At 35.7% G+C, this 27,380-nt stretch overlaps 1 protein-coding gene, 1 long non-coding RNA gene and 1 pseudogene across 6 annotated transcripts; 2 read left to right on the forward strand and 1 right to left on the reverse strand.

The window, feature by feature from the left end:
• Nucleotides 1-5,131: 5,131 nt before the first annotated feature.
• On the forward strand, nt 5,132-7,267 carry LOC113330177 (fructokinase-2-like). Its single transcript, XM_026577025.1, has 4 exons — nt 5,132-5,705; nt 6,252-6,584; nt 6,682-6,798; nt 6,920-7,267. The coding sequence occupies exons 1-4, from the start codon at nt 5,286-5,288 to the stop codon at nt 7,049-7,051; spliced, it is 1,002 nt and encodes a 333-aa protein (XP_026432810.1). The 5' UTR covers nt 5,132-5,285; the 3' UTR covers nt 7,052-7,267.
• LOC113330179 lies at nt 7,161-13,215 on the reverse strand. 5 transcript variants are annotated; one of them, XR_003350103.1, is made up of 9 exons: nt 13,138-13,215; nt 12,467-12,582; nt 11,449-11,545; nt 10,883-11,006; nt 10,434-10,511; nt 9,364-9,939; nt 8,825-8,901; nt 7,857-7,955; nt 7,161-7,294 (listed from the first exon to the last, which is right to left on the reverse strand). It is a non-coding gene; the product is annotated as an uncharacterized LOC113330179 (long non-coding RNA). The 5 variants fall into 5 exon arrangements; XR_003350101.1 differs by having other exon boundaries at nt 7,261-7,372; XR_003350100.1 differs by lacking the exon at nt 7,161-7,294 and having other exon boundaries at nt 7,679-7,955.
• Nucleotides 13,216-14,774: 1,559 nt separating this feature from the next.
• LOC113329873 lies at nt 14,775-27,121 on the forward strand (annotated as a pseudogene).
• The last annotated feature ends 259 nt before the right edge of the window (nt 27,122-27,380 follow it).

Here is a 27,380-nt window from a genome sequence, read left to right on the forward strand (position 1 = left end):
TTTTAATTCTTGATTATGAAATTATTAACGGATTATTATGAACTGTATAGAATTTAGCCATGTATTGTGATGTGATTGAGTTTTTTGAGCAAAATTATTATTTATGCGGAATCAAAGAGTGAAATTAATTTATAATTAGCTGCTAAAGTAGTCAAAAAAAAAAAAAAAAAAAAACAGATGTTGCTGTTGCAATGGTCGTGAGTTTGCTAGTTTGACATTAGAATTTTACACGATATATACAAATTATTACTACTATATTATCTGACTTGATTAAAACCGAGTATGCCATTTAATTCAAAGGATATACAATGTTAGCAAGCCCCGTAAGAGTTTTGTGAAAATTCAAAGTTTTAACGTCGAAGATGAATATTCCACCAAGTTTAAAGAGTTTTGTGAAATTTTGCATGAATAAAACTGTGGAACTTGTAAGCTACCAGATGCAGTCACACTGCATCCACTTACCCGAATCTGACTGTTAACCTACTTACAAAATTAGTTTGCAGCAAATTCACCCGATTGTGTTTCTTTTACCAGCTTCTTCACAACCATATAGTCACCTCTAAGAGGAAAATATAGTATTCCTTCCGTCTCTAAAACATAGACAGGTTTGTGTATAAGTTTACATATAAACCTGCCTATTATTTTGAAACGTAGGTAGTATAAGACTAATATTTTTCTCCCAAAGAGATATATTTTTTTATGAGATCCTCAAAAGATGATACAAAACAATGTTTGATGGTATTTCCGTTCTGCAAAAGGTGATACAATTTGCAACTTTTTAAAGAAATGAAATTTGAAAATGACTTTCGCCCTTCACTGCCGATCGTCATGATGCATCAAATAGATTAATGTACGATAGGGAAAATTAAGAAATGACTAATGGGGTTTGTTGAATTATTGCCCATGTTTTCTTTTAAGATACTCGTGATCCTTTCGCCTTTTTTTTTATTTGAAATGCATGAGCATGATCCATGCACTTTAAAGACAGCAACTAAGAATACATTAAGGCAATGCAGTACAAGTTTGTACAACTAATTCAGTGTGCAAATATTTTGGTTTTCATTTATCTGTTTGGTCAATGACAATGATCCTGTGGACACGTATATGTATATGTAAGAAAATTCTTTGCAGATCGCATGGTAGACTTTTCCGACGTTAAGAAGTTAATTTGCAATACAACAAGTTAAATTGTTTCATTGTGAATAAAGAGATTAAGCATGGAAAAGTAGAGAGTAGCTAATTAATTTGGTGTAACCAACGAATGTGTGTGTGTTTTGGTCTCCGGTCTATTCCCATTAAGTTTAGTTAGGTGCAAAATATTCATCATAGTCTAGGCTTTACTTCTATGGGGTGTCCATATTTTCTTGACTCGATACCAATGTACGAGTCTGTAATATAATTATCCATCGATATGCGCTAATCTTGGTTTAAAATTTGGATCACTTATTATTAGTATAATTTAAGGCTAAAAACTACCACCCTACTAGAAGGAGCTATCTACCAAAACCATCAAAGGATTCGAAAAAAAAAAAAGTACTATCACAATACTATATTTTGGCTCAATATATTACTCCAGTGTTTGATTAAACGAAAGCCCGTGGTTTTGATCATCATTCAGATGAATTTTCAGGACGGTGGGCTCTTTTCAACCTGGTTTGTGCATATGCTTGCTGAATTCTCAAATAATAAACTGATCACTAGTTGGTACGGGTCAACCATTATCGAAAACGCCCCAATGTATATAGTTATCCACACCAAAATCACAAAACTTCTTGTTTTTGATGAGCAATATCATTTGAACTTTTGCCGATCAAAAAAAAAAATAAATCATGTGAACTTCTAAAGGTAATCGAGTAACAGTTTATTTCATATGACTTCCACTGCTTGATTATTCAGAATTGTCATACGTTTTTCTGTTGCTTTATTACTCGTTAATTGCACTACTCATTGGTCATTTCTCCATGGACAACAACTGTCTGTAATATTCAGTGACTTCAGTTACAGCGCTGTTGTCTGTATATTATTAACTCATGCAACAAATTCATTAAATTATATTCTTCTTTCAGGTATTCTATGATCCAACCAACCATTAGTTATTGCTTATTATTATTAGCAAGTTACATTTAATTTGAGTCTATCACTTAGCTGAAACTGAGTCAGCTCGGTTAACTTCTCTTTTTTTTAAAACAGAAAAGTGGGATGAATTGAATATCGTATACCTCCTTTTTGAGAGAGCAGGTGAAGTAACTATTAAACTTTTTATTTAAAAAATAAAATGAAATTTGGTGTTGTTTAGATAATGAAATAAAATCTTAACCTCGATTTCAATTTACAAACTAAAGGGTGAAAAAAGAAAAAGAAATGAATAAATGATGATTGTTATTCACCACCCCACCAATTTCTTGATACCGTACTTTCACAAATTCCGAAGGATGACTCTTAGTTAAGTGTGGAACCCATTCACCGCATCATCATTGCTGACTAGGGTACCAACCAGTTTGTTTTATATGGATTTTGACATCCTCCCCGATAGACTAATATATTCTTATAATTAGTAGTGCTGCTATTCATGAGGTGTTTGATTGTTCTTGTTGAAAATAAAATTTTCTGTTAATTTGCAGTTTTGTTAGATGAATTTTGAAACAAAATGATGTTGGCTACAATCATAAAGTTTGTGTCCGGTTTTTTTATTCTTTTTTTCTTTTCTTTTTTAACTTTACTCCCTTTTAAATATTCTGGATAGGTTTGTTGTTCAAGTTCTAAGAATTTGGAAACAAAATGATGTTTCCCATAACATAAAATTTGTGTCCGATTTTCTTTTTTTTGCTCCCTTTTATATATTCTAGATAGTTTGTTGTTTTAAACTTCACTCTAGTTTTGAAAATCACTTTTTACAGTCGGGTACCCTTACAATATGAGGTAAAAAGCATTAGAAAAACCAGTGTGACAAAACGGTTATAATAGTCGTGTTAGACTCTTATAACGAGCCTCAATACTACTACAATGTTCTAATTCATGACTAAAATTTAAGGAAAACCTTAGATAAAATTTGGAGCATAAGTCAAACTTATGAGTACGCACTACAAGAAACTTAATATATTGTAGCACCCAATGTTTATGGCATAAACCCTATCAGTATCGCGATAACCTATGTAGCAAGAAGTCTATTGCTGCACCAAATTTTTATTGCTGCAGCAAGAGATTATAAATTTTTTCCACATTCTTTTCATATTGTTGCCACAGTTGTGTGGCAAAAGTTTCCTTTTGCAACAGTAAATTATAGCTTTTAGCTGCAGCTGAAAAGTAATGTGACTAGGGATTTGCTTTTGCAACACCTATATTGAAGGTGTGGCAATATATGGTGTAGCAATAGCTAGATTTTCTTGTAGTGACGTGTCACATGGTGGTCAATTTGTACCCTTAAACACATGGCTCTCCTTATTGGGTATCGATATCCTATCAGTTCTCATATATGGGTAAAATATCGCGACGTCGGTGATATTGACTTATACTGACCGATATTGAGGACTTTTGTGTAGTTAAGGTGTTGTCATCCAAATAGATTTGCATATATTAGATGTCCAAATATACCTCAAGTACGTTAAATAATTAAGTTAAATAAAGGTGATGGACCGAACCACCGGATCCGAAAATACTGTAATTTTAATAAATTATTACATTAAATACGACTAGGTATGCATATTTCATTGTTTTCACTGGTCACAAAAACAATGGGAGAAAGTATTAGAATTTGAGTTAGCTCCTTCAAAATTACAATAATTCGTAGATAACACTCGATGTTGAGACTGTTGATTGAAATTTCATTGATTCTTCATCGTGAAATAGGATTGATCATTAAATGACATTGAATACATTTGATAGCTTAACTTCCAATTCGTTCAGCGCACAAATATTGAGAATATGTAATATCTTAACTATAAAGTTAGCTTGATCTTGAGTAAGAATAAGGTAGCTAAATATACCTTTTGTATTCCGCATCCGTCAGTATTGGACAGTAGTTGTACATATTAACGGATACAGTCGATACAACACTGAATCGGTCCGTATAAACGGATACGTATCTGATACCAGGGAATAGTGATAAACTGACGATTTTGGATTAGTGTCAATAAACACAAATACGATGGGATAGATATATACAAAAATTCCTTTTTAATTTATCAGTCCCACCGTTGAATTTGGAAACCAAGTTCTCCCTAATAAAGAAAACCCGTCTGAAATTTATTTCTTTGCCCATTTTCTATTGAAATCCTAGCTCTTTCCGTGATCTCATTAGTCTTTACACAATTTTTGGAAATCCGATTTTTACATTCGGAGATTGTCGTGTCACATAATTCAAACAGCCTTAATACACTTCTATTACTTCCTCTGTCCTTAAATAGATCACATATTCACCTTTAAATTTTGTCCCACTAACAGATGACCTATATTACTAAATAAGAGGATATTTCTAAAACTATCATTTTAATTGATTATTGTCGGTGTAAGAAATATGTGTAATTTGATAGCCATATAGTTACGTGGGTGTTTTAAAATGCTTTTCAATGGTATAAAGTTTACGAATATCCACTTGTCTGATCAAAAAAAAAATGTACGAATATCCATGATATAATTTAAGAGATATGTCATTTCTTAATTTTACTAGTTATTATCCATAAATATATAATTATGAAAAATACATTAAAATATTCTCTCCCTATTGTCTTAAGAATCTTTCAAAATTGAGCTAGATCATCTATTTAAGACCGGAGGGAGAATTTCCATTCGAGGGAAAAACTCAAACAAAAAGGCCCAACACAGCTCAGCTTTTACGCCGCTCAGATTATTTTAACGGCGGTGTTTTTAAACATCAGCCTACCAACAACGGTGAGTCCCACAGAGGACAGCTAGTTATGGAAGGATAACATGGAAGAATCCCCAGGATAGGAAATAACAACAATTTAATGTAAAAAATCCTTTGTTTGTCCGAAAAGAAAGTTAATTATATCCAAATCCTAATGTAAGTTAAATAATTACCATAAAAATTAGGATTTTATTTCCAACTCTGAAAATCCATAATTAATACTATAAATTTATACATCCCACCACCATCTTTTCTTCGTATTCAATTCATTAAAACCACCACCATCGCCAACCAAACCTGACTTCTTTATATCTCTCTAGACCCACTTTCTCTATAAATCTCTCCATCTAAATCCTCTTAAAGATCTCTCTTTCTCTTTTTCTTTCATTCTTTCTCTGTAAGAATATCCAGTCCATAAACAATGGCACCAGCAAGCAACACTGTTAATGGTACTGAATCAAATTCACTTATAGTATCTTTTGGTGAGATGCTTATAGATTTTGTACCGACAGAATCAGGAGTTTCATTAGCAGAAGCACCAGGTTTCTTGAAAGCACCAGGTGGTGCACCAGCTAATGTTGCCATTGCTGTATCGAGATTGGGTGGTAAAGCTGCGTTTGTTGGTAAACTTGGTGATGATGAATTTGGTCATATGTTGAAGAATATCTTGAATCAGAATGGTGTTAGTAGTGAAGGTGTTATATTTGATCAAGGTGCAAGAACTGCTCTTGCTTTTGTTACGTTGAAAGCTGATGGTGAACGTGAATTCATGTTTTACCGGAATCCTAGTGCCGATATGCTCTTGACTGAATCTGAACTTAACCTTGAGCTCATCAGAAAGGTAAATAGTACTTCTTTTCTTTTATATCACTTATTCAATCCTCCAACTTAACCTTGAATTCATGTTTTACCGTGAAGTTCGTTGGGTGGATGATACCAATGACCTGAGTAGTTCGAATCAAAATTCACTGGATCTGATTCTGGGGCTGGTTGGTTTGACTTGTTTTAGTTTTTGGATCAAGTATATTCAGTAATGTATATATGGATCTGGATACAGGATTGAAACAAGAAAGTTGTGTTTGTATTTGACTTTTCTATCTTGGAGTAATTTGATGTTGATACATTAATTTCTTAATCAAAATCACTAACATAAACAAATCATTTTGCAGTAATGAATCTTTGAATTCAGTGCTTGTAATACTTTTGTATTATCCATAGAAGATTACAAAATTTTCAAATTGATAAGGACATGAGATTTTTTTTTAGTTTTTTGTTGTCCAGATTCTTTTTTTGTCTTTTCAAATTGAAATTTTAATTTATTCCCTGATGCACATCCCATTATTCAGTAAATTTGGTCTAATTTTTTGATGGATTTGATTAATTACAGGCTAAGATCTTTCACTATGGATCAATAAGTTTGATTACTGAGCCATGTAGATCAGCTCATCTAAAAGCAATGGAAGTTGCTAAGGATGCTGGAGCAATTCTGTCTTATGATCCCAATCTGAGATTGCCACTATGGCCATCCGCCGAAGAAGCTAAAGAACAGATCATGAGTATCTGGGAAAAGGCAGATGTGATCAAAGTCAGTGATAATGAGTTTGAGTTCTTGACTGGCCTTGAGACTGTTGATGATGAAGTTGCAATTTCCTTGATGCACCCAGGATTGAAGCTCTTGTTGATTACTCTAGGTGACCATGGATGCAAATACTACACTAAGGTACACAACAATTGCCTGCCCCGGACAGATCTATCAGGTCCTTGCTAAATGCCATGGTACATTTGTTTAGTACTGACAACTTCTGTAAAAAATGCAGCATTTCCATGGAACAGTGGAAGCATTCAAAGTAAAAGCTGTGGATACAACCGGGGCAGGAGATGCCTTTGTTGGTGCCCTCCTAAACAAGATCGTCGAAGACGATTCTATTCTTGAAGTAAGTTTACATTGCTCCATAATCAGAACATATCATTTAAATTGTTGCAGGAGATTTAGGCGCCAGTTGATTCAGTTCTGATTAGCGCAAACAAACTAATCCTTATTTCATCTAATTGCAGAATGAAGCAAGTTTGAAGACAGTGCTTAAATTTGCAAATGCATGTGGAGCGATTACTACAACCAAAAAAGGAGCTATTCCTGCTCTACCAAATGAAGAAGAAGTTCTTAAGCTTTTCCAAGCAGCAGCTTAAAACACACACTAAAAGTTTCATATTTTCTTTGATTTTATCCTTGTGTCTGTTTTTGAAGTTTACATGGAAATCAGTTTTAGAGTTAGGCCGTCAGTGAGAAAGAAAGCGAGTCTAATTGTTCTGATGGACTCTTTTCTTCTGTTAGTGAATTGTGCAAGTGTTTGTATGCATCAAATCTTACGAATAAATGAATGAACTTGTTTAGAGTTGAAAATATACTTCACTCCCTTTTTCATCCTAAACCTGCAAGATTGAACAAGTTTTCCAGAATGCTCGACTGTCAGTGCCCGAGAACTGGAAGAGCTCATGCTCTTTGTTCAGCTTCAAGATAAAGAAAAAGAAAATGAAAATGCACTGTCACTTTTTAAGATCAAGAAAATTGAATTAACTGAATCTAGAAAGCTATAACAGGGACATATAAAAATGCAACTCCAGGTCAGCTCAATATCTTCACATGGGAAGATATTCTGAAAAAACTTGGTGAACCTTAGAAAATCACTACATCAGTAAAACCTTTCAGGATCTCATTATCAATCAAGCAAGAACAATATCTTATTTATAACAAGTTGTATTAAACAAACCGAAACATCATTTTCAGTTTATCAGATACGAACTAATTTATGATATATAACTATAGGCGTGACTTACAGAATATAATGAGATCATCAAAAACTCAATTATACTGATTATTTTTCTTGAAGCATAAGCAGTTCTTGTATTTTGTGCTTCTACTCATAACAAAGATTACTAACTACTACCACTATAGTACAATTGCTTTCGGGTTTACAATTTTACATTAACTGACCTTCATTATCAAAGAAGCTGAAGCGTGCTTGCACTTTTCTAACTTCGCCAGCGTGCGAGCTAGAAATGCCTTTACCAGAGGTTCATTCTCCCTTCCATCCTGTTCAAGATATAGATAAAGTAGGGTCAGCTTATCAGACTATAACACGAAGGCGTAAAGGACTATAAGGATGAATTTGGTGCATGGCTCATGGGGGGCCAAGATGAAGATAATCCCAGGGATGATATTTGCATACTCATAGGTCAACTACACTGATTAAGGCCAATTAATACAATAAGTTCGGATGATCAACATGGTCGGGCAAGATCATTCGTTAAGAAGAAAGAAAACAAAAAGGTGGTGGATCACATTAAAAAATGCAACAATAGTGTAAATAAATTGTGGCAGTAGAGCTGTTTACTACAAATGCATGAACTTATGAACGACAAAAATATTTAAGAACTGTATTTTGAGCCCAATGAAGCAGAAGAAAAGCCTAAATTCAATTGAAGACGAGGAAAAGAACAACTCCATTACTAGATGTACCACCAGTTCAGTGGCAGTTGGACACTAAATGCTTTATTAGTTCCAGCACTTATGAACTGTTTTGGGACCAATATAAGAAAACAACATAGATGTGTATTAAAATCTGGGGAACTTGGTGGATAGGTTCTAAATAGAATCAGATACATGCTTCTTGCCAAAACAAGTACACTACGGATAACTAAGAATCCATCTGATGGTAATCAAGGATTGACATCATTATATGACCAACAAACAAGTAAACTTAAAAAAAGAGAAATGTCACTCTACCATTTTTTTAGTCTCACTTGTCTATTACATCTGCAATTCTGATTCAAGTTTGTGGATTGTCATTATGTGTTTTGTTAGTGCAAGCAAAAAAACTGTTTTAGAGACTATAACCAAGGAAGATACTGCAGCTACTAAGGCTGAGAACATTTGAAGAGGATTGGGAAGGGAGAGCTCACCAACCAAGGTTTTATTGCTAGCCACATCATCCTAGGACAGAGGAAGAGCTCTTGGTCCATTCCATCAGCAGAAAATACTGGCAAATAGAATCTTTAATTTAATAAAAGTTCTTCTAGGATTCAATTATTTTTTTGTTTCACATTAAGATATCATCCACAGAACCAAAAAATCATAAAAACAAACCCAGTTACCCGAATATTGTAGATCCCTATTGAGGAAACACCATCAGGACTGTTACTTACAGAAGAGTGTGTCTGTTCACATTTTAATTGAGTTTTCAAATGCAGTATCAGATTTAATTTGGTATTTTCGACATCTAAGAACAAATTTGATGCTAACTTCAATAGGCAGAAGTCTAATAACTGCGAAAACTAATGATTTTCCTTGAAAATACCTAAAAAGTAAAAGCAGATACTTAATAATCGGTGCATTCATTTGTTTAGTACAAGTGCAATCTAATCTTTCAAGGGGAAAAAATATTTATCATTTCAGGATCACTAAACAAACATTATCCAAGCCGTTGGAGAAAAAAACCGACCTTTCCTGTTCAGCAAAGTGCGCCTGTCTTTCTGAAGTTGGGCTTAATTTTTACATAGTCGACAAGTTCTTTGACATGTTTTAAAAAGCGAAAGCGTGGGGCGAAGCGCACTCATACCAAAGCGTAAAGCGCTGCAAAAGCGTAAAGCGGAAGCGAGCTTTTTGAAATATATAATAATATATATAAATAAGAAGTTATCAACCTAATAAAAGAAAACTATGAAGTTCAGACATAATGAAAGGAACAATTCGACTAACTAAGCATATATTCTACCCAAGAGCTATTTAAATATACTAGCCACGAATGTCTGCGTCATTCATATCATCATGTAGATAGTCATCGTCATCATGATCATCATGCCCTATAAATTAGGTTTATTAGTATTTAGTTAGAAAACGTGAAATAGGCCCTACTGGGCTTCAAAGGCCGACTTTTCACTGCCTAATATAAACAGATTCGTAAAGCGGCGCTCTAGAAGCGCCTAGGACCTGAAGCGCAAAAAAGCGACCAAAAGCTCGCCCCAAAAGCGCCTTTTTAAACCATGTCACTCTCTAAAGGCCTCAAAACAGATGATTCCTGCAGTACACAACAACAATGGAAACCGTATAAGCAACAAAACAATGAAACTCAAACTGTACATAGGAAATGAGAATGTGAATCTCATTCATATGAAGGGGTCCAGAAACAAGATCATAACAAGCACTCTAGCAGACATTATAGCTGCACTTATCATATTCAAAAATTGCACATTTTGGCTAGATTGTAAGACAGAAGAAAAACATTCTTGTAGTTCTGGCAACTTTTCTACTATAATCCACCATTAGCAGCACCGCCTACATTCCTGAGTCGAAATATCTGCCTACCCAAAGAAGTAGTACAACAGACATAAAGATGAACATAATCAAACCCAGTAAACATAAAGTGAAAATTTCATTACTCTAAATAAAACCCAGATTTTGATATGCTTAATAATGTAATAAGAAATCACCAAAAACTCTAAAAAGCTTGATAAAAAAAAACTTAGTGACAGAATCCATAAAAATAAAATTAGGGAAAAACCCAAAGACTACCTATTTGATACAGGAGTCTCACATGTGTAGCCATGTCTGTGATTCCCTCAGAATCACCTCAGCAGATCTTCTCCACTTCTGCTCGACAAACAGAGATGGGTGAGTTAAAAGATGAATTTTCCCCCAGTGAGAAAGTCTTTTCTACATGCCCAAGTTTTACAAGGCTGCTACAGGGCGTCACCAAATATCACAGTGGTTACTATTACTAGTACCCATTCCTATTCTTCAACGTCATGGAGTTTGGTAACCCCAGCTAACATCGGGTCTTCAAAAGAACTAATCCGCTAACCGAACCAACTCACCAACTCTCACCAATTTTAGAAATTTTAGATCCGATCTAAAGGACTGATTGAGTCAGTTTGTTTCGGATGGTCTACTTTTGATTTTTTTTTTCATTACTAACAACTACTACATTACAATACAATGGGCTGCGGGTTACATTGACTGACCTCCATCTTCAAAGAAGCTTAAACATGCTTACACGTTCATAGCTTTGCTTGCATGCGAGCTACAAATGCCTCTGACAAAGGTTCTTTCTTCACTCCCATGCTTTAACCCCAAGGTGTTGAGAAACTGTTCAAAGCATAGATAAAGTAAGGTCAGCCCATCAGACTATATACAATCCAAAACGGAAGGCTTGAAGGACTAAAAGAATGAAGTAGGTGTGTAGGTGTGTGGGGGACTATTTAGGTCCAACATGGAGATGATCCTAGGGACACCTACATGTAAAAACTTAATTGCTCAAACAATTGTACCATGTCAAAAGCATGAGGAACTTGATCATCAAAAGAGCATTACGGCTAAAATTGATTAAGGTCATTAATATTAATAAAGATAATCAACATGGTAGGGCAAGACCTATCGTTAAGAAGAAGAAAACCGAAAAGGTAGAGGATAATTTACTATAAATACATGTACTAATGCAAGACAAAATATATTAAAGAACTCTATTCTGAGTCCAATGGAGCAGCAGAGAAGCCTAAATAGAATTGAAGAGAAGGAAAAGAACATTTACCTCGCTAGTTCCTCTTGCCGAGGTCCATTACTAGTGGTACCACCAATCTTTGGCAGTTGGGAGATAAATGTTTAACTACTTCTAGCTATATGATGAACTGTTTAGGGACCAAAAACCAACAAAACTTGTGTATTAATATCTGGAAGACTGGAACAGATGAAGGGACTTGATTGATTCTTACCAAATCAGATGATCCTCGCCAAACAAGTACAGTACTGGATAACTAAGAACCCATATGAAGGCAAACAGCAGTCTTACTATATGACCAACAAACAACTATACTTAAAAGGGATATCAGTCTTTATATTACACCATTTTCATTGCATCAGGCACTTCCCTAATCTCAATTGTGAATTATTCCTGGGACTCTAAATCAAGTTCCTGAACTAGATTTTGCGTTTTATAAGAACTAATTTCAGAGCCAGCAAGACCAATATTGCGGCTAACAAATTTGAGAACATTAGTAGAGGATTGAGAAGTGCTGAGCCCACCAGCCGAGGATTTATTTTTATCCAGTAGCCACATGATCTATCCTGGGACAAGAGAAGAGCTGTTGGTCCATTCCATCAGCAGCAAGAAGAATCTTTAACCAGATAGAAGTTCTCCTAGCATTCAGATTTCGGTTGAGACCGTGCTGTAATCTGCACTCTGCGGAACTAGAATAAATTATCATGTAGGTGTTCAGTTTAACTCCATGTTGGACCTAAATTCGGAAGTCGGATCCCACCTTCCCTGTTCTGTAACTTCTAGAGACTCTTATAGAACAGCAACTGTTCACATTTTAACTCCGTATGTGGTACTTTTGACATCTAAAAACAAATTTGATACTAAGTTTATTATGCAGAAATCTAATAACTCGGAAAGCTTACAATTTTCACTGAATAGACCTAAAAAGTAAAAGCAGGTTTTCTATAATCGGTTATTCACTTATTCGGTACGAACGATATCTAATCAAAGCGGCTTATCGTTTCAGGAACATTAACCAAACATTACCCAAGCCTTTGGAGAATAAACTGACCTTTCCTGTTCAACTCCACAAGTTCTTCATTTAGTCATTTTTAGGAACTCCACAAGTTCTTTGACATGTATCCGTCTCCAAACATCACTCTTTAAAGGCCTCAAAACAGATGATTCCTGCAAGTACATAACAACAACAGAAACCGTATGAGCAAAAAAAACAAGTGATTTTGCAAACTGTTTATAGGAAATGTGAATCTTAAAGGGTCCAGAAACAAGATCATAACAAAGCACTCTAACAGACATTATTCAAACAACCAAAGACCAAAACCCGTTTCCAGTAGCAAGTACCGGGTTGGGTTGGGTAGGAGACAATGTTAACTCCCGAAAATAGGACATAGTTTTTACGCCGGCCTGACCAAGCCTTGCACAACCCGTAGGCAACATTATTCAAACAACCATCATTTCAAAAATTGCACCTTTTGAATATAGATTACAAGACAGAATAAAAACATCCTTCTAATTCTGCATCTTTTCCACTGTAATCCACCATAAGAAGATGAAATAAACAAAACCCACTAATCAAAAAGTGGAAATTTCATCAATCAATCCGAAACAAAACCAGATTTTGATATTCAAATGTAATACACAATAATCAAAGAACCTAAAGAGCTTAATAAGAAAAGCAAATAATAAAATCCATAGAAACAAAATTAGGGCGAAAAAGAGTACCCATTTTGATAAGTTGAGTTTCACATGTGTAGCATAGAGAGAAGAGATAGATTTCCTCCGTTCAGCCGGACAAACAGAGATGGATGAAAATGAATTTTGCCCCAAGGAGAAAGTTTTTTCCCCTTCTAAAAAGCCCATGTTTTTACAAAAAGCCCATGATTTTCTAAAAAGCCCAGTTCCTTTTTTCCTGCAACGGAATTACCAAATTTCACAGGATTGTCATTACCAGGGGTGAGCATTTGGCCCGTAATCTGCAGATTTAACCGGGATCTACCGTTCATTTGCGGATGGATGCCCGGACCGTTCGTTAATGGGTAGGATGCGGATGGAATTTTTGAAATCCAACGGATAACGGATTGGGCCCGGATGTAATCTTGAAAATCCGTTGGACATCCATATCCGTTAAATTAAGGGCATTTATATAGTTTTAGAAAATACTATGGATCATTTAAGAATTTTTAAGATGTTTGCTTGGGGTGTTGTACATGACATTTTTATATTTGTATACATATATAAGATATGTAGGTTTTATAAGGAGTCATTTGTGTTAGCTTTATTTTCTTTATTATAAATTTTAACTAAAACAAATCCATTGGATTATCCGCATCCAATCCGTCCATCCATGTATCCATTGGATGCTAATCCGTTGAATATGGATTGGATGCGGATGCCAAATTTCAAATCCGTAATGCAATGGATTGGATGCGGATGAGGCGAAAACCGGTCCATACCGGCCCATGCTGGTGTATGATTTCTATCGGCTTTGGCCACAATGTAACCAGGAACAACTGCCATGGTATTGATTTCTTTCGTTCTCCTTTTTAATTTTACTTTGAAAGGAAAAAGGGATCCACAGAGCCCTTAACTTTTATTTATTTAGACCACCTCGTTATAATTGAGGTTTGAAGAGATACATACTAGTGATGACATTGAATTCCACCGACCTGATGTATCATCGTGTTTGGAAAACTGATAAAGGTCATGAGCCAATACATTTACATTTTTAGAAACACAAAGGAAACTAATGTCTTCAAAATAATAAGCTTCGTCAAAAATGCGCAGAACCAAGGAGTTAATACTCCAGGGTATATCACTTGTATCTCCCATGATGACTTTTTGAACATTAGAAACATCTCCCTCTATGAGTACCTTCTTTAACTGTAATCTTTTCTCTCGTTTCTCGTAATCTTTTCTCTGGTTTCTCCTATATAGCTCATACCATGGACGTGCAAAATTAATTAGAGAAAAAAGTCGGTTACGACCCAAAGAAAGGAAAGTTTTTCGACAATGCTGACTAAAAAAAGGTTGAAGGAATAATTCTTTTCAATTTATCATGTTTAATTTAGACGAATTTAATCAACTAAAACTAACTTTAATCTATAAGTTTAATCGCACTAATATAATCTAACAATTAATACTTTTAATCAAACTAAGGACATTTTTGTCACCGATAACAATATATATGGATAAGGGGTTTTCACTTTGAATAACCCTAGAAAAATTTTATTAGGAAGACCCGATCAAATGAGGTTATTAATATATACGAGTAACTCAATATGTAGCCAAAATATGCTTCAGTTCCAAATATTTTTTATCGGAGTATTTATCTTCTTTCTTTCAAAGATTATCTATTAACAATGGCACCTAAGAGAAGCTTTACTATCAATGCTTTTGTTAGTATTAGTGATGCATCAAATTCACTCATAGCAAGTTTTGGTGAGATGCCAATAGATTTTGTGCCAATAGAATTAAGAGTGTCATTAGCAGAAGCACAAGTTTTTTTTGAAAGCACAAAATAGGTGTACCAACTAATGTTGTTATTGTTGTTTCATGACTTGGTGATAAATATGTTTTTGATGGTAAACTTGGTGATATTGAACTTGGTCGTATGTTTATAAATATCTTGATAAAAAATGGTGCCAGAAGTGATGGTATCATATTCGATAGAGGTGCAACAGATGCTCTTGATTATATAACTTTAAAACCCGACGACGGAAAAAAATTCATGTTTCGTAGGAACCCTAGTGCTAATATGCTCTTGGCTGAATTTACCCTCAACTTTGAGCCCATTAGAAAGGTAAAGTTTTCTCTTCGGATCAACAACACCTCAAATTTGAATTTGTCAAGAATGATTTCAATTATTTTAATCAGAATTTTTGTCCGTAGATAAGAAAGTTTCAAGAATATACGAAATTATGGTTGGTGATAAAGCTTTATATGAATTACAGAAACAAGTGATTTAAGAATGTCTAAAAGCTAGATAAACATTCTTTAGTTAAGAAACCTTATTTTTAGATTTTTTTTTCAATCCTAAGCAATAGAGGAGAACGATTGTGTTTATCCATCTCTTACACGAGTCTTCCTAAAAAACATTCATTGGTGTAGTACCTCTAGGTACTATTCATAAGTTCTTGAAAAACTCTTACAAACCCTTATAATAAATTTCTCAGATTATAACATGGTGAGAAAGAGGATCAAGAATAGGTTTTCAGACCAGTTTACTGAGCTGGTGAAGAAATAAAAATCAAACTGTGGGAATACAAAATTAAGAAATTAATATTTACGCTATATAAAACTAATAACTAGAGAAGGTTTGCGAATACAAAATTAAAAAATTAGAATTTACATATATGCAAACTAGTAATTAGAGAGTTTGCACACAAATATTTGCAGAATATGTGTTTAGTTACGCATAGTTTTAGGTATTATTATAGTTACCGGATATGTATGCTTTCCCAAATAATTAACATTCGAATTTTGCCATCTTATTAATATTTATCCATTACTTACTTAAGAAATTCCGATTTCAAGAGTTTTTGAATCTTCAATTATTTCTTTGTATTATCTTTCAATACATCCTGTTAATACACGAGACACATTTTCATGATTAAGTTATTATAATACACATAGTAATTAAATAATAAATATATTTAATTTATTATCAAAATCTTCCATTATTGTTTTCTAAATATTTTTTGTAATACTTAAATAAAAACACATACACCACTATCAAATATGAAAGTGCCTTTATAAATTCGTAGAGCTTGTAGTAACTCTACAAACTTAGGAAGGCAATCTTAGTCCATTTTGAAAATGCAGGGGTACCAAGATACACCACTAACTTTTTCTTAGGCAATCTGTATGAAAAAACTCAACATAACTCTGAAAGTAAAAACTTAATCAAGGAAAATGCCTAAAGTTATATCTCTCTCTCTTTTTTTTCAATTAAAATTTCTTATCGATTTTTTTTTTTGTTTCATTAATAGATTTAGGGCATTTAACGTCATTACAACGAAAATAATATATGAAACCAAAAGAAAAGATAAGGTTGCGGCGAGCTGATGGTTTAATCTTGTTGTTCTCTTACTAGTGATGGTGTTTCATTAAACTTAATGTAGATGGCTTCGGCAAAATTACCAGTGGAATCAGAAACTGCTCCGGCGACAAATGATTCTCTTTCTTCACGTTATCAAGTACCGCTTTGGCAGTAGCAGAAAAGCTACCGGAGATGAGACCTTCTACAATGCCAGTCTCATCTCGATGAAACAGCTTGCGCACGGTAAACAGATATAGGGAAACCAGCTTACACAAAATAAGATATTCGGTATTCGTCTTCTCGACGTCACTGAAAAGCTCAACTACCGGATTATTCAATAGTGCAACAACCATTTTCCGGAGACTAGCTGTTAATAATCCTATATAATAGAAGCGGAAATAATAAGCTAGTTTAACAACACACATCCCAGCAACAAAAAAACCAAAAAAACAACAAACTTTATAGAGCTAGGCCTATGTTCCCATAGCATATATGACATACACCCCACCGTGCCGAGGTTAAGAAACACCGGCCATCGGATTGTTATTCTCCAATTCGCCAGCTTTAGTAACTTTTCTTGTTCATCCTCATCACCTGGTTGTGCTTTGTGCATGACTTTTAGTGGTAGGAGATCTGGTGCGAACCTTTCAGGTGGAATAAACACCTTGACACATGCCAAATCCATTCTCTTAAACCTTCCAGAAAGACAACGAGGAAGAGAGAGAAATGATTACTATAATAACCATAGAGTGGGGCATTTCTCTCTCTCTCTATCAATCGAGATTAGAACGTTTACATAAACAAGTACGTGAAACTAATAAACACGGAGAATACTCGAACGATACCAAAGACCAATGTTCAAGTATCAATCAATCCTTATCCAACTAACAAGGATGGATCTAGGAACCGTGATTGATCAAACGCACAACCTATGATATTTGGATTACAAAGATAAATAATATAATGCGGAAAAAGAAATAACACAGAAACCAGAAGTTTTGTTAACGAAGAAACCGCAAATGCAGAAAAACCCCGTGACCTAGTCCAGATTGAACACCACACTGTATTAAACCGCTACAGACACCAGACTACTACCAATTAACTTCGGTCTGGAATGTAGTTGATCCCTAAAAGTAAATCCACCGATTAAGGTACGTCGCGTTCATTATGCCTGTTGAATCTCGCAAGACTCTGCGCACTTGATTCCCTTAGACGATGTTACCCACGACTAAGAGTTGTTTCAACCCTTAATTGAAGACCTTAAACCAAATTTGCATCCCACAGATTAAGCCTATATTTGCTTTCCAGATTTACAGTTTAAACGGATGATCATATCAAACGATAGATTCAGGTGATGGAAATCGATAAAAACTTAGGAAAAAGTCTGGTTATCCTCAAAATCCGGACTTATGCAACTCGAAGTGCATCCTATATTATTATTCACCTCACAAGTATAAAAATTGCGGAATCAACAAAGTAAGAGACGAAGAGACTCTGCTGATTACTATCTATCTTGATCGTTGGAGCAAGCTCTGCAAACAATCAAGATCAGGATACTCGAGTTATCAAGATAAAAGATAAATGGACCTGGCTTCACGAATCCATGTGAATTCTTTATAGTCGCTACATCCTAAAAGTGTTTCTGGAGAGGACGAATCTAGATACAACTAGGACACACCAAAAAGTAGTGTCGGGATTCAAAGATCCAAGTTTCCAAGAGTTTCCCTTATATAAACTTCAAAGCCTAGGTTGATTTAGGTTTAAGCTAGTATATCTTTGGAACCAAGCAAAAAATATCCACTGTTAGATGAAAGCTTTGAATCTTAATCACATATACAAGATATACATTATGGTTAGGTAAACCATAACCGAGCCATGCACAAAGACTATGTTCAACATGGTTAGCCGAAACTAGCCGATTTGAACTTAAAGGCTTAACACTCATTTTCATCTTCACTAGGAGATTAATATTGAGTCACAATCATGTGATCAAATGAGTCTAGTGTTAATTAGAAAAGATCAAATGCAAATTACTTCATAGAATAATTTATTCGTAAATGAATCATAATCCACATAGTTTTTAAATGCACAAAGTAGAATTACTTGAACCATTCGTGAATCGGCTCACAGTATGTGAACCGGTTTGCAAACTTATATGCAATTACCGAGTTCTGGAGTCAACAGAACTTTTCAGCTGATAAACCTGTTTGCACACTTATGCAATTACCAAGTTCCGAACTCTTACAGAACTTTTCAGTTCACGTACCGGTTTGAAAACTTTGACCCGTTTCAAAGTTCCAGAGTCTACAGAACTTTTTAGTTCATGTACTAGCTTGCAAACTCACATACCTTTGTCGGATCCATAGTTCACAGAACATTCAGTTTGCGTACCGGTTTTGTTACTAAACTAGTTCTAGAACATAGAGCTGTTTTGGTTCGCATATCGGTTTGATTAGGTTAACACGGTTCCCTTACCACAGTTCTACAATTGTTCGTATACGAATATACAAACCTATCTGGATCACGAAACCAACAGATTCACCCATGATATACATACGAATATGCGAATCACACAAATCTGAAAGTCGATATATAGCTACTCTTATGGATACATGTAATACGGCTTCAAACATATAACAGTTTTCTCAGTTTGTAACTGTCATATATTCCGAATATAGTAGTTCTATTTCTCTAAATCAATTCGAAACATTCCTAAATAAATAACAATGACACTTATCACTGTTCTAGGCTATTTTCGAATGATGAACTTGAATCATGATTTTGTTCCAAATAATAAATTTTCTCCACCAAATAGATCAAGTATGAACAATTTTTCATTAATCTTAGTCATTATATTTTGAGAAATTCGTAAACGAAATGATTAGTTCTCGACTCGAAATTCTTGTCTATCCAAGCTAGTCTAATTAGTTATGTGACAATCGTCTCAAGATAGAAAAGTGGACATAACTTGAGAAATAGGTGGTTCAGTCTTTACTTACCTTTTGTTGATGAAGTTCTCCAAAATCATATCTATAGACGACACAACAATTCCCACTAGTTGAATTGCTAGTTTCTCCACCTAATTTACCACCAAACAATGGGCAAGCGCAAGAACCATAGCCCTAATGTCCAATTTGATCACATTATTATGCCGCCCGAAACACGGGAATTATTAGAATGCACCTTCAATTTCCACTAGTGAGCTTCCGTAGACAATTGAATTACTCATAGTTTTCCCTTTGTAGAAGCTCTTTATGGTCCAACTGCTACCACTGTAATAAGTCAGGTTTGATGTTGCAGTTCATAGGCCTTAATCTCAAACCCATCTCCCTAGTTCGCTTGCTGTGCACCACAGCCACTGGTGGCTTCAATTTATAAGGAAATCGAGTAAATGGAAGGACAACAGTCCTTAAAACTACTAGACTCAGCCAACTTTGTGCTCAAAATGCAGTTAAACTCCATCAGCTCTAATCCACTATTAGCATTGAATATATCTTGTATGTGGTTCTGAATTCCGTCTGTTGGTTCATTAGGCCCCTCTAGAGTGATATGCCATAAATATTTTGTCGCTTATTTGGAAATTTGTCCAATCTATTTGACATTTCAAGTTTTCAACCTGAAGTGTCGTTCTCTTGACAGAACCTCCAAAGCCGCTTTGCTAGAAAAGTATTGAAAATTACATACGTGTAATTTTCTTTCCAACCTGTAAAGAGTTTTTCATCCTAATAAAGACTAAAAGGTTATCAAAGATATTGAAACAATGAGAATCAATTCCGTATATCTCATATTCAAGACTACAGGCTGTCATATATCACATGGAATGGAAAGAAGACACCTAAGAAGATACTAAACCTTTTTAGTTATGTAAACTAGGATTATATGTATTCATTGTGAATATTTTGTTTCCATCTTTACGTAAATTCTTCGTTGTATTCATGCAATAGTAAAATATAAATAGACATGAAGTTTTAATCTTCCACTATCACGGAAGAAACCAATATTTGTGTTTTAGTCTAATCTTTAGTTATCAAATTTAAGATGGTATCTCCTAGGGTTACAGATCCATTAGATGCTTCCGTTGACAAATCAAACTCTGAAAACTCAAACTCAAATGGTCGTTCTTTGATCACACCATTCACCAACCCATTCGAATTACATCATTCAGACAATCCAACAACAATCCTAGTAACTCCATTGTTAACTGCTGATAACTACGGCATATGGATCCGTGGGATTTCACTAGCCTTAAGGGAGAAAAACAAAATCGGATTCATCGATGGGACTCTAAACAAACCTGCAGCATACTCAGAGGATCTAAAAAAGTGGGAACGCTCAAATTACATGGTGAGCAGCTGGTTGCTCAACTCCATCGTCCCTGACATTCGTTCAAGTGTCCTTTACTGTGACACCGCCAAAGAAATTTGGACCGATCTCCATGAGCGTTTTTCCCAATCAAACGCTCCAAAGATTTATCAGTTGAAGCATTCAATTTCTTCCCTCAAGCAAGAAGGTCAGGATGTCTCATCCTATTTTACCAAGCTGAAAACTCTCTGGGACGAACTCAACTCTTTGACTACCGTCCAACCTTGCATTTGTGGCCACGGCAAGGATATGATGGAACGTTTTCATCAGGATCGTGCTTTTGAATTTCTACAGGGTCTCCACGATCGCTTCTCAATGGTACGTAGACAAATTCTTTTAATGGATCCGTGTCCATCTACTGGAAAAATTTATGCTCTTGTACGTCAGGAGGAGAAGCAACAAGAAATTGCTTCCCTTGCTGTACCCACTGTTGAATCTGCGACACTCAATGTTCAGCGATTCCAAGATCGTAACAGTGGTCCTAACAAGCGGCCTAGGCCTCACTGTGACCATTGTAACCGTGTCGGGCACACTCGTGCAACATGCTACAAGTTGCATGGTTATCCACCAAAGAAAAAAGAAGGCTCCACCTTTATTGCTGCATACCCTACATTTGGTGAAGCATCGTCCTCTGTTCCGGCACCGGCACTCACAGCTGATCAATATGCTAAGCTCCTGGCAATGCTCTCTTCCGAGCCTGCTGACACTGCGCCAATTCTCAACATAGCAGGTAAATCTTTACACTTTTCTTCATCAGTTTTTAATATAACTTCTAAATCATCCAAATCATTAGTTTTTTCATCACACTCATGTATTATAGATACTGGTGCGACGAATCATGTATGTTTTGATATTACTGTCTTTAGTACATACGAACCAGCACCTAAGAATTTCAATGTCCAGCTTCCTGATGGTTCTCTTGCAACCATATTACATATTGGACGTATTATTTTCTCCAAAGATTTAATATTAGAAAGGGTGTATCATGTACCCTCATTCAAATTCAATTTAATATTTGTAAGTCAACTCACCAAGTCGTCTTCTATTACAGCACTTTTCTCATCAAATTACTATCAATTTTAGGCCCTATCCGGGAAGAAGCTGATTGGTCTGGGTGAGTACCGTAATGGTCTCTATTATCTACGGCCACCCCCGGAAACATTAGTCACTACTCAATCATCGTTTGATCTATGGAACAGGAGATTAGGACATCCGTCTTCAGCGCGCTTTAAGTTTTTATGTCAAAATTTTAATTATATTAGTTCAAGTTGCAGTCGACCTTGTGGGGTATGTCCGCAGGCGAAACAAACTCGCAACTCATTTCCTTTAAGCACTAGTTGTAATAAACAACCATTTGAAATAATACACTGCGATATTTGGGGGCCGTTTAATATTGCTTCACTCTCTAATGATCGTTATTTTCTTATTATAGTCGATGGTTACACACGTTGTACATGGATTTTTCTTATGAAAACCAAGTCAGAAACATCAAAATTTCTCAAGTATTTTTACGCTCATGTTATTACTCAATTTCAAAAGAGAGTCTCCGTTATAAGCTCTGGATCTAGAGATATATATTTACCTCAATTACAAACGATTCGCTCCGATAATGGAACTGAATTTCTTTCTAATGAAATGAAAGCTTGGTATTTCCAACATGGAATTACCCATCAAAGAAGTTGTGTCCACACTCCACAACAAAATGGTATTGTTGAACGTAAACATAGGCATCTTTTGGATGTTGCGCGTGCACTACGTTTACAATCTAATTTACCTTTATCATTTTGGGGTGAATGCATAATGTATGCTACTTATTTAATAAATAAGATGCCTACTCCTACTTTGGGCTACAAATCCCCCCACGAAATGCTCCTGGGTGGTCAACCAGACTATTCAATTTTAAAAACATTTGGTTGTCTCTGTTTTGGACGCAACACCAAACCATCTCACAAATTTGATAATCGTTCATATCTTGCAATTTTTTTGGGTTATCCACATGGACAAAAAGGATACAGACTATATGATTTGGCTACCAAGAAAATTTATGTCTCTCGTGATGTTCATTTCCATGAAACTACATTCCCTTACAGTGACATATCTCCAGATGGTCAATCGACGTCACTTTCTCATTCCGTTAATATTAATCCCTTGTCTGACTATGCTTCATTTGATGAAGATGATCACTATTTCACTGAATCTTCTGATGGTACACACATATTGCCACTTAATCATCCTACTACAGTTGATGTTCCTCCTCCAATGGATACTACGACTGATCCATCTCCTACTATAGTTGACATATCATCCACGGATACTTCGCATTCCCAATTAATATCTCCATCACCATCTATGTCCCAAAATGAGGGACGACCTATTCGTACTCGTAAAACCCCAAGTCACTTAAAAGATTATGTTTGTCAGACTACTACTTTACTTACGCATGAATCTCCAAAATCCGTAAAATATCCATTAACCTCCTATTTATCTTTTCAACAATTTTCTCCTACTCACAAGGCATTCATCACAAAAGTTCTATCCGATAGAGAGCCACGATCCTATACGGAGGCTGCGAAAATTCCTGTATGGCGCAAATCTATGGTTGAAGAAGTTAAGGCACAACAAGAAAATGACACTTGGGACATCGAAGATTTACCTCCTGGCAAGACACCTATTGGATGTAAGTGGGTATATAAAATCAAACGCAATTCAGACGGATCTATACAATGCCACAAATCGCGCTTAGTTGCCAAAGGGTATACGCAGGTCGAAGGGGTGGATTACCATGATACATTTTCCCCAGTTGCTAAATTAGTTACTGTAAGAGCCTTACTATCTATTGCTACCATTCAAGGTTGGTCTCTTCATCATCTCGACGTCAATAATGTCTTCCTACAAGGAGATTTACATGAAGAAATTTATATGCGTCTACCTCCAGGTTTCGCTAAACAAAATCCAAATAAGGTATGTCTTTTACGCAAATCTATTTATGGGCTAAAACAAGCCTCTAGACAATGGTTTGATAAATTTTCAAATACTTTGCTTCATGAAGGATTTCAACAATCTTACGCAGACTACTCACTGTTTACCTTTCGTCGAAATTCAATCATTATTTATCTTCTAGTCTATGTAGATGACATAATCATCACTGGAAACGACGATCAGACAATTTCTCAGTTAAAATTATTACTCGCTCGTCATTTTTCCATCAAGGATCTTGGACGATTACAATATTTTTTAGGTATTGAAGTGTCTCACTCTCCACGTGGTCTATTTATTGGCCAACATAAATTTATCGCAGATATTCTCAATGATGCTGGTCTGCTTGGAGGAAAAGTTTGTAACTTTCCAATGGAACAAAATCTAAAACTTCTTCCCACAGACGGCACTCCTCTTCCCGACCCATCTGTTTATCGTCGTTTAATTGGTCGTTTACTATATCTAACTGTAACACAGCCGGATATCACCTACTCTGTCAACTACTTAAGTCAATTTATGAAAAATCCACATACAGCTCACATGGATGCTGCTACACGAGTTCTACGTTACCTAAAAGGTACTATCAATCACGGTCTTCTTTTGTCTTCTTCTAGTTCACTTCATATTAGTGACTTCACTGACTCTGATTGGGCTGGTTGCCCAATAACACGTAGATCTACTACTGGATATTTTACCATGTTGGGTTCTAGTCCACTCTCCTGGAAAAGTAAGAAACAACATATTGTTTCAAGATCGTCTGCTGAGGCTGAATATCGAGCACTTGCCTCCTTAGCCTCGGAACTTCAATGGCTCAAGTTTCTACTCCGTGATCTTGGGATACCTCACTCTAAACCCATGACCGTCTACTGTGATAATCAAGCTGCATTGCACATTGCAAATAATCCAGTCTTTCACGAGCGCACGAAACACATTGAAATCGACTGTCATTTTGTTCGTGAAAAAATCAAATCTGGTCTACTTATCCCGTCTTTTTTTTCTTCCCATCAGCAACTTGCTGACATTTTTACTAAACCACTGGGAGCTGAAGCTTATCAAAGAATCGTTAGCAAGTTGGGCGTGGTCTCTATCTCTTCCCCCGCTCCAACTTGAGGGGGGTATTGAAAATTACATAGTGTAATTTTCTTTCCAACCTGTAAAGAGTTTTTCATCCTAATAAAGACTAAAAGATTATCAAAGATATTGAAACAATGAGAATCAATTCCGTATATCTCATATTCAAGACTACAGGCTGTCATATATCACATGGAATGGAAAGAAGACACCTAAGAAGATACTAAACCTTTTTAGTTATTTAAACTAGGATTATATGTATTCATTGTAAAAATTTTGTTTCCATCTTTACGTAAATTCTTCGTTGTATTCATGCAATAGTAAAATATAAATAGACATGAAGTTTTAATCTTCCACTATCACGGAAGAAACCAATATTTGTGTTTTAGTCTAATCTTTAGTTATCAAATTTAAGAAAAAGCTTCATTCCTAGGTTGAAATTTAATAGCATAGGCCGTGCGCCTCCTTGAGTTTGCACTCATTGCTCCAATTCAGGGTTAACCTACTTGCCATGGAGAGTCATAGTCTCTTTAGGAGTCGTGGATACAACATACTAGAAATCTCTGGTTGCTTTTGTCACAAAAAGTTTCTAATTTTACTTTTGCAGATGTTTCATTATTTTTTTGTTTACAGTTATAACCCTTTCCTAATTTGGTCTGATTAACAGAAGGCACCTTCAATTTCCAAGAATCAGCTGCCTCAGACACTTGAATTACTCATACCCTTCCTTTATAAAAACTCTTCATACAACATGCCACTATGTCCAACTGCCACCATAAGGAGTCGGGTTTAGACCTTTGCAGATTCATGGCTAATAGAGCTGCTAGCAGGTTTGAGAGCGCTAGAGAGCTCCTAATCCAAACGTCTTCATCTCAAACCCAACTCGCAAGTTCCTTTGCTATCCATATAATGGTCACCTTAGCCACTAGTGTCTCTTTGTAAGAGAAATTCAGCAGATGGAAGGGTAGCAGTCCTGCAGAAAACTCCTGCACCCAAAAACTATTAGCATTGTACAGTTCTGAAATTCTGGCCATTGGTTCGTCAGGCCCCCCTAGAATGCTGTATCATGAGTAATTTTTGATTTGATTTGGCATTTGAACAGTTCGACCCATAAAATGCCCTTTTCGTTACAGAACCTCCAAAGCCGCTTTGCTAAAAGAGCTTCATTCATAGGGCCATGCATAAGACCTAGGCCTGAGCCTCCTTGAGTTTGTACTGCTCGTTGCTCCAGGACAGGGTTGAGCTACCTTCCTTGGAGGGAATTGATTTTCTAACCCGGATCTCCAATTGAGGGTATTCATGGATTTGATTACAGCATACTAGAAATCTCAGGTTGTTTGTCACATTTGATTTTCTCAAACAAATGTTCTAAAGTTTTGCGTTTGCTTTTTTAATTCCTTCTATGGATCTCATTAACAGGCTAAGATCTTTCACTACGGATCGATAAGTTTGATAACCGAGCCATGCAGATCAGCTCATTTACGAGCAATGAAAGTAGCTAAGGATGCTGGAGCAATTCTTTCTTATGATCCAAATCTTAGACTAGCATTATGGCCGTCAGCCGAAGAAGCTCGTGAACAGATCATGAGCATCTGGAAACAAGCCAATGTGATCAAAATATGTGACAACGAGTTTGAGTTCTTGACTGGCCACGAGACTATTGATGATGAAACGGCAATTTCTTTGATGCATTCAGGACTAAAGCTCTTACTGATAACTCTAGGACGCCATGGATGCAAATATTATACTAAGGTACACATTATGCATGCCTGACCAATTAAAGCAAATGAATCATCTGGCCTTATACGCGCAATTGTAGGACATCATTGGCCCAGTTGATTTTTAAGACCTTTTGATTTAACAATGGCCCTTTTCTGTAAAAATGCAGCATTTTCATGGAACGGTAGAAGCATTTAAAGTAAAACCAGTGGATACAACCGGTGCTGGAGATGCCTTTGTTGGTGCCCTCCTAAACAAGATAGCGAAAGATGGATCTATTGTGGAGGTATGTTCACATTATCTATGGGATGACTAAAACACATCATTTAAATCGTTCCGTAGTACTGAAATTGCTGCAGAATTGTTTCAAATTAGAGAAAGCATGCCAATGATTTTTGAATGTATTTGCAGAATGAAGAAAGTTTAAAGGAAGTAATTAGATTTGGAAATGCATGTGGTGCAATTACTACAACGAAGAAAGGAGCGATCCCTGCTCTACCAACTGAAGAAGAAGTTCTTAAGCTTATACGCGGAGCTTAGAAAACAACTAGTATAACCATCTTCGAGTTTTGTTATTTTAGTTTTATTGGTAATCAGTTTTTAAAGTTAGTCAATGGCGGGGGACGCGTTTATTGTTCTAATCAAATTTCTATTTACTTCACTGATTAGTGAGTCAGAAGGGTTTAACTGCATCAAAATCTTACGAATAAACTTGTTTCAAATTGAAATTTTGTATGTCAGATGACTGCCTGAGAGAATGGTCAAATTAATCAAGTATCCAAATCCGAATCAAACTCTG

The sequence above is a fragment of the Papaver somniferum genome, unplaced genomic scaffold (genome assembly GCF_003573695.1).
Source record: "Papaver somniferum cultivar HN1 unplaced genomic scaffold, ASM357369v1 unplaced-scaffold_117, whole genome shotgun sequence".
Classification (NCBI taxonomy): domain Eukaryota; kingdom Viridiplantae; phylum Streptophyta; class Magnoliopsida; order Ranunculales; family Papaveraceae; genus Papaver; species Papaver somniferum.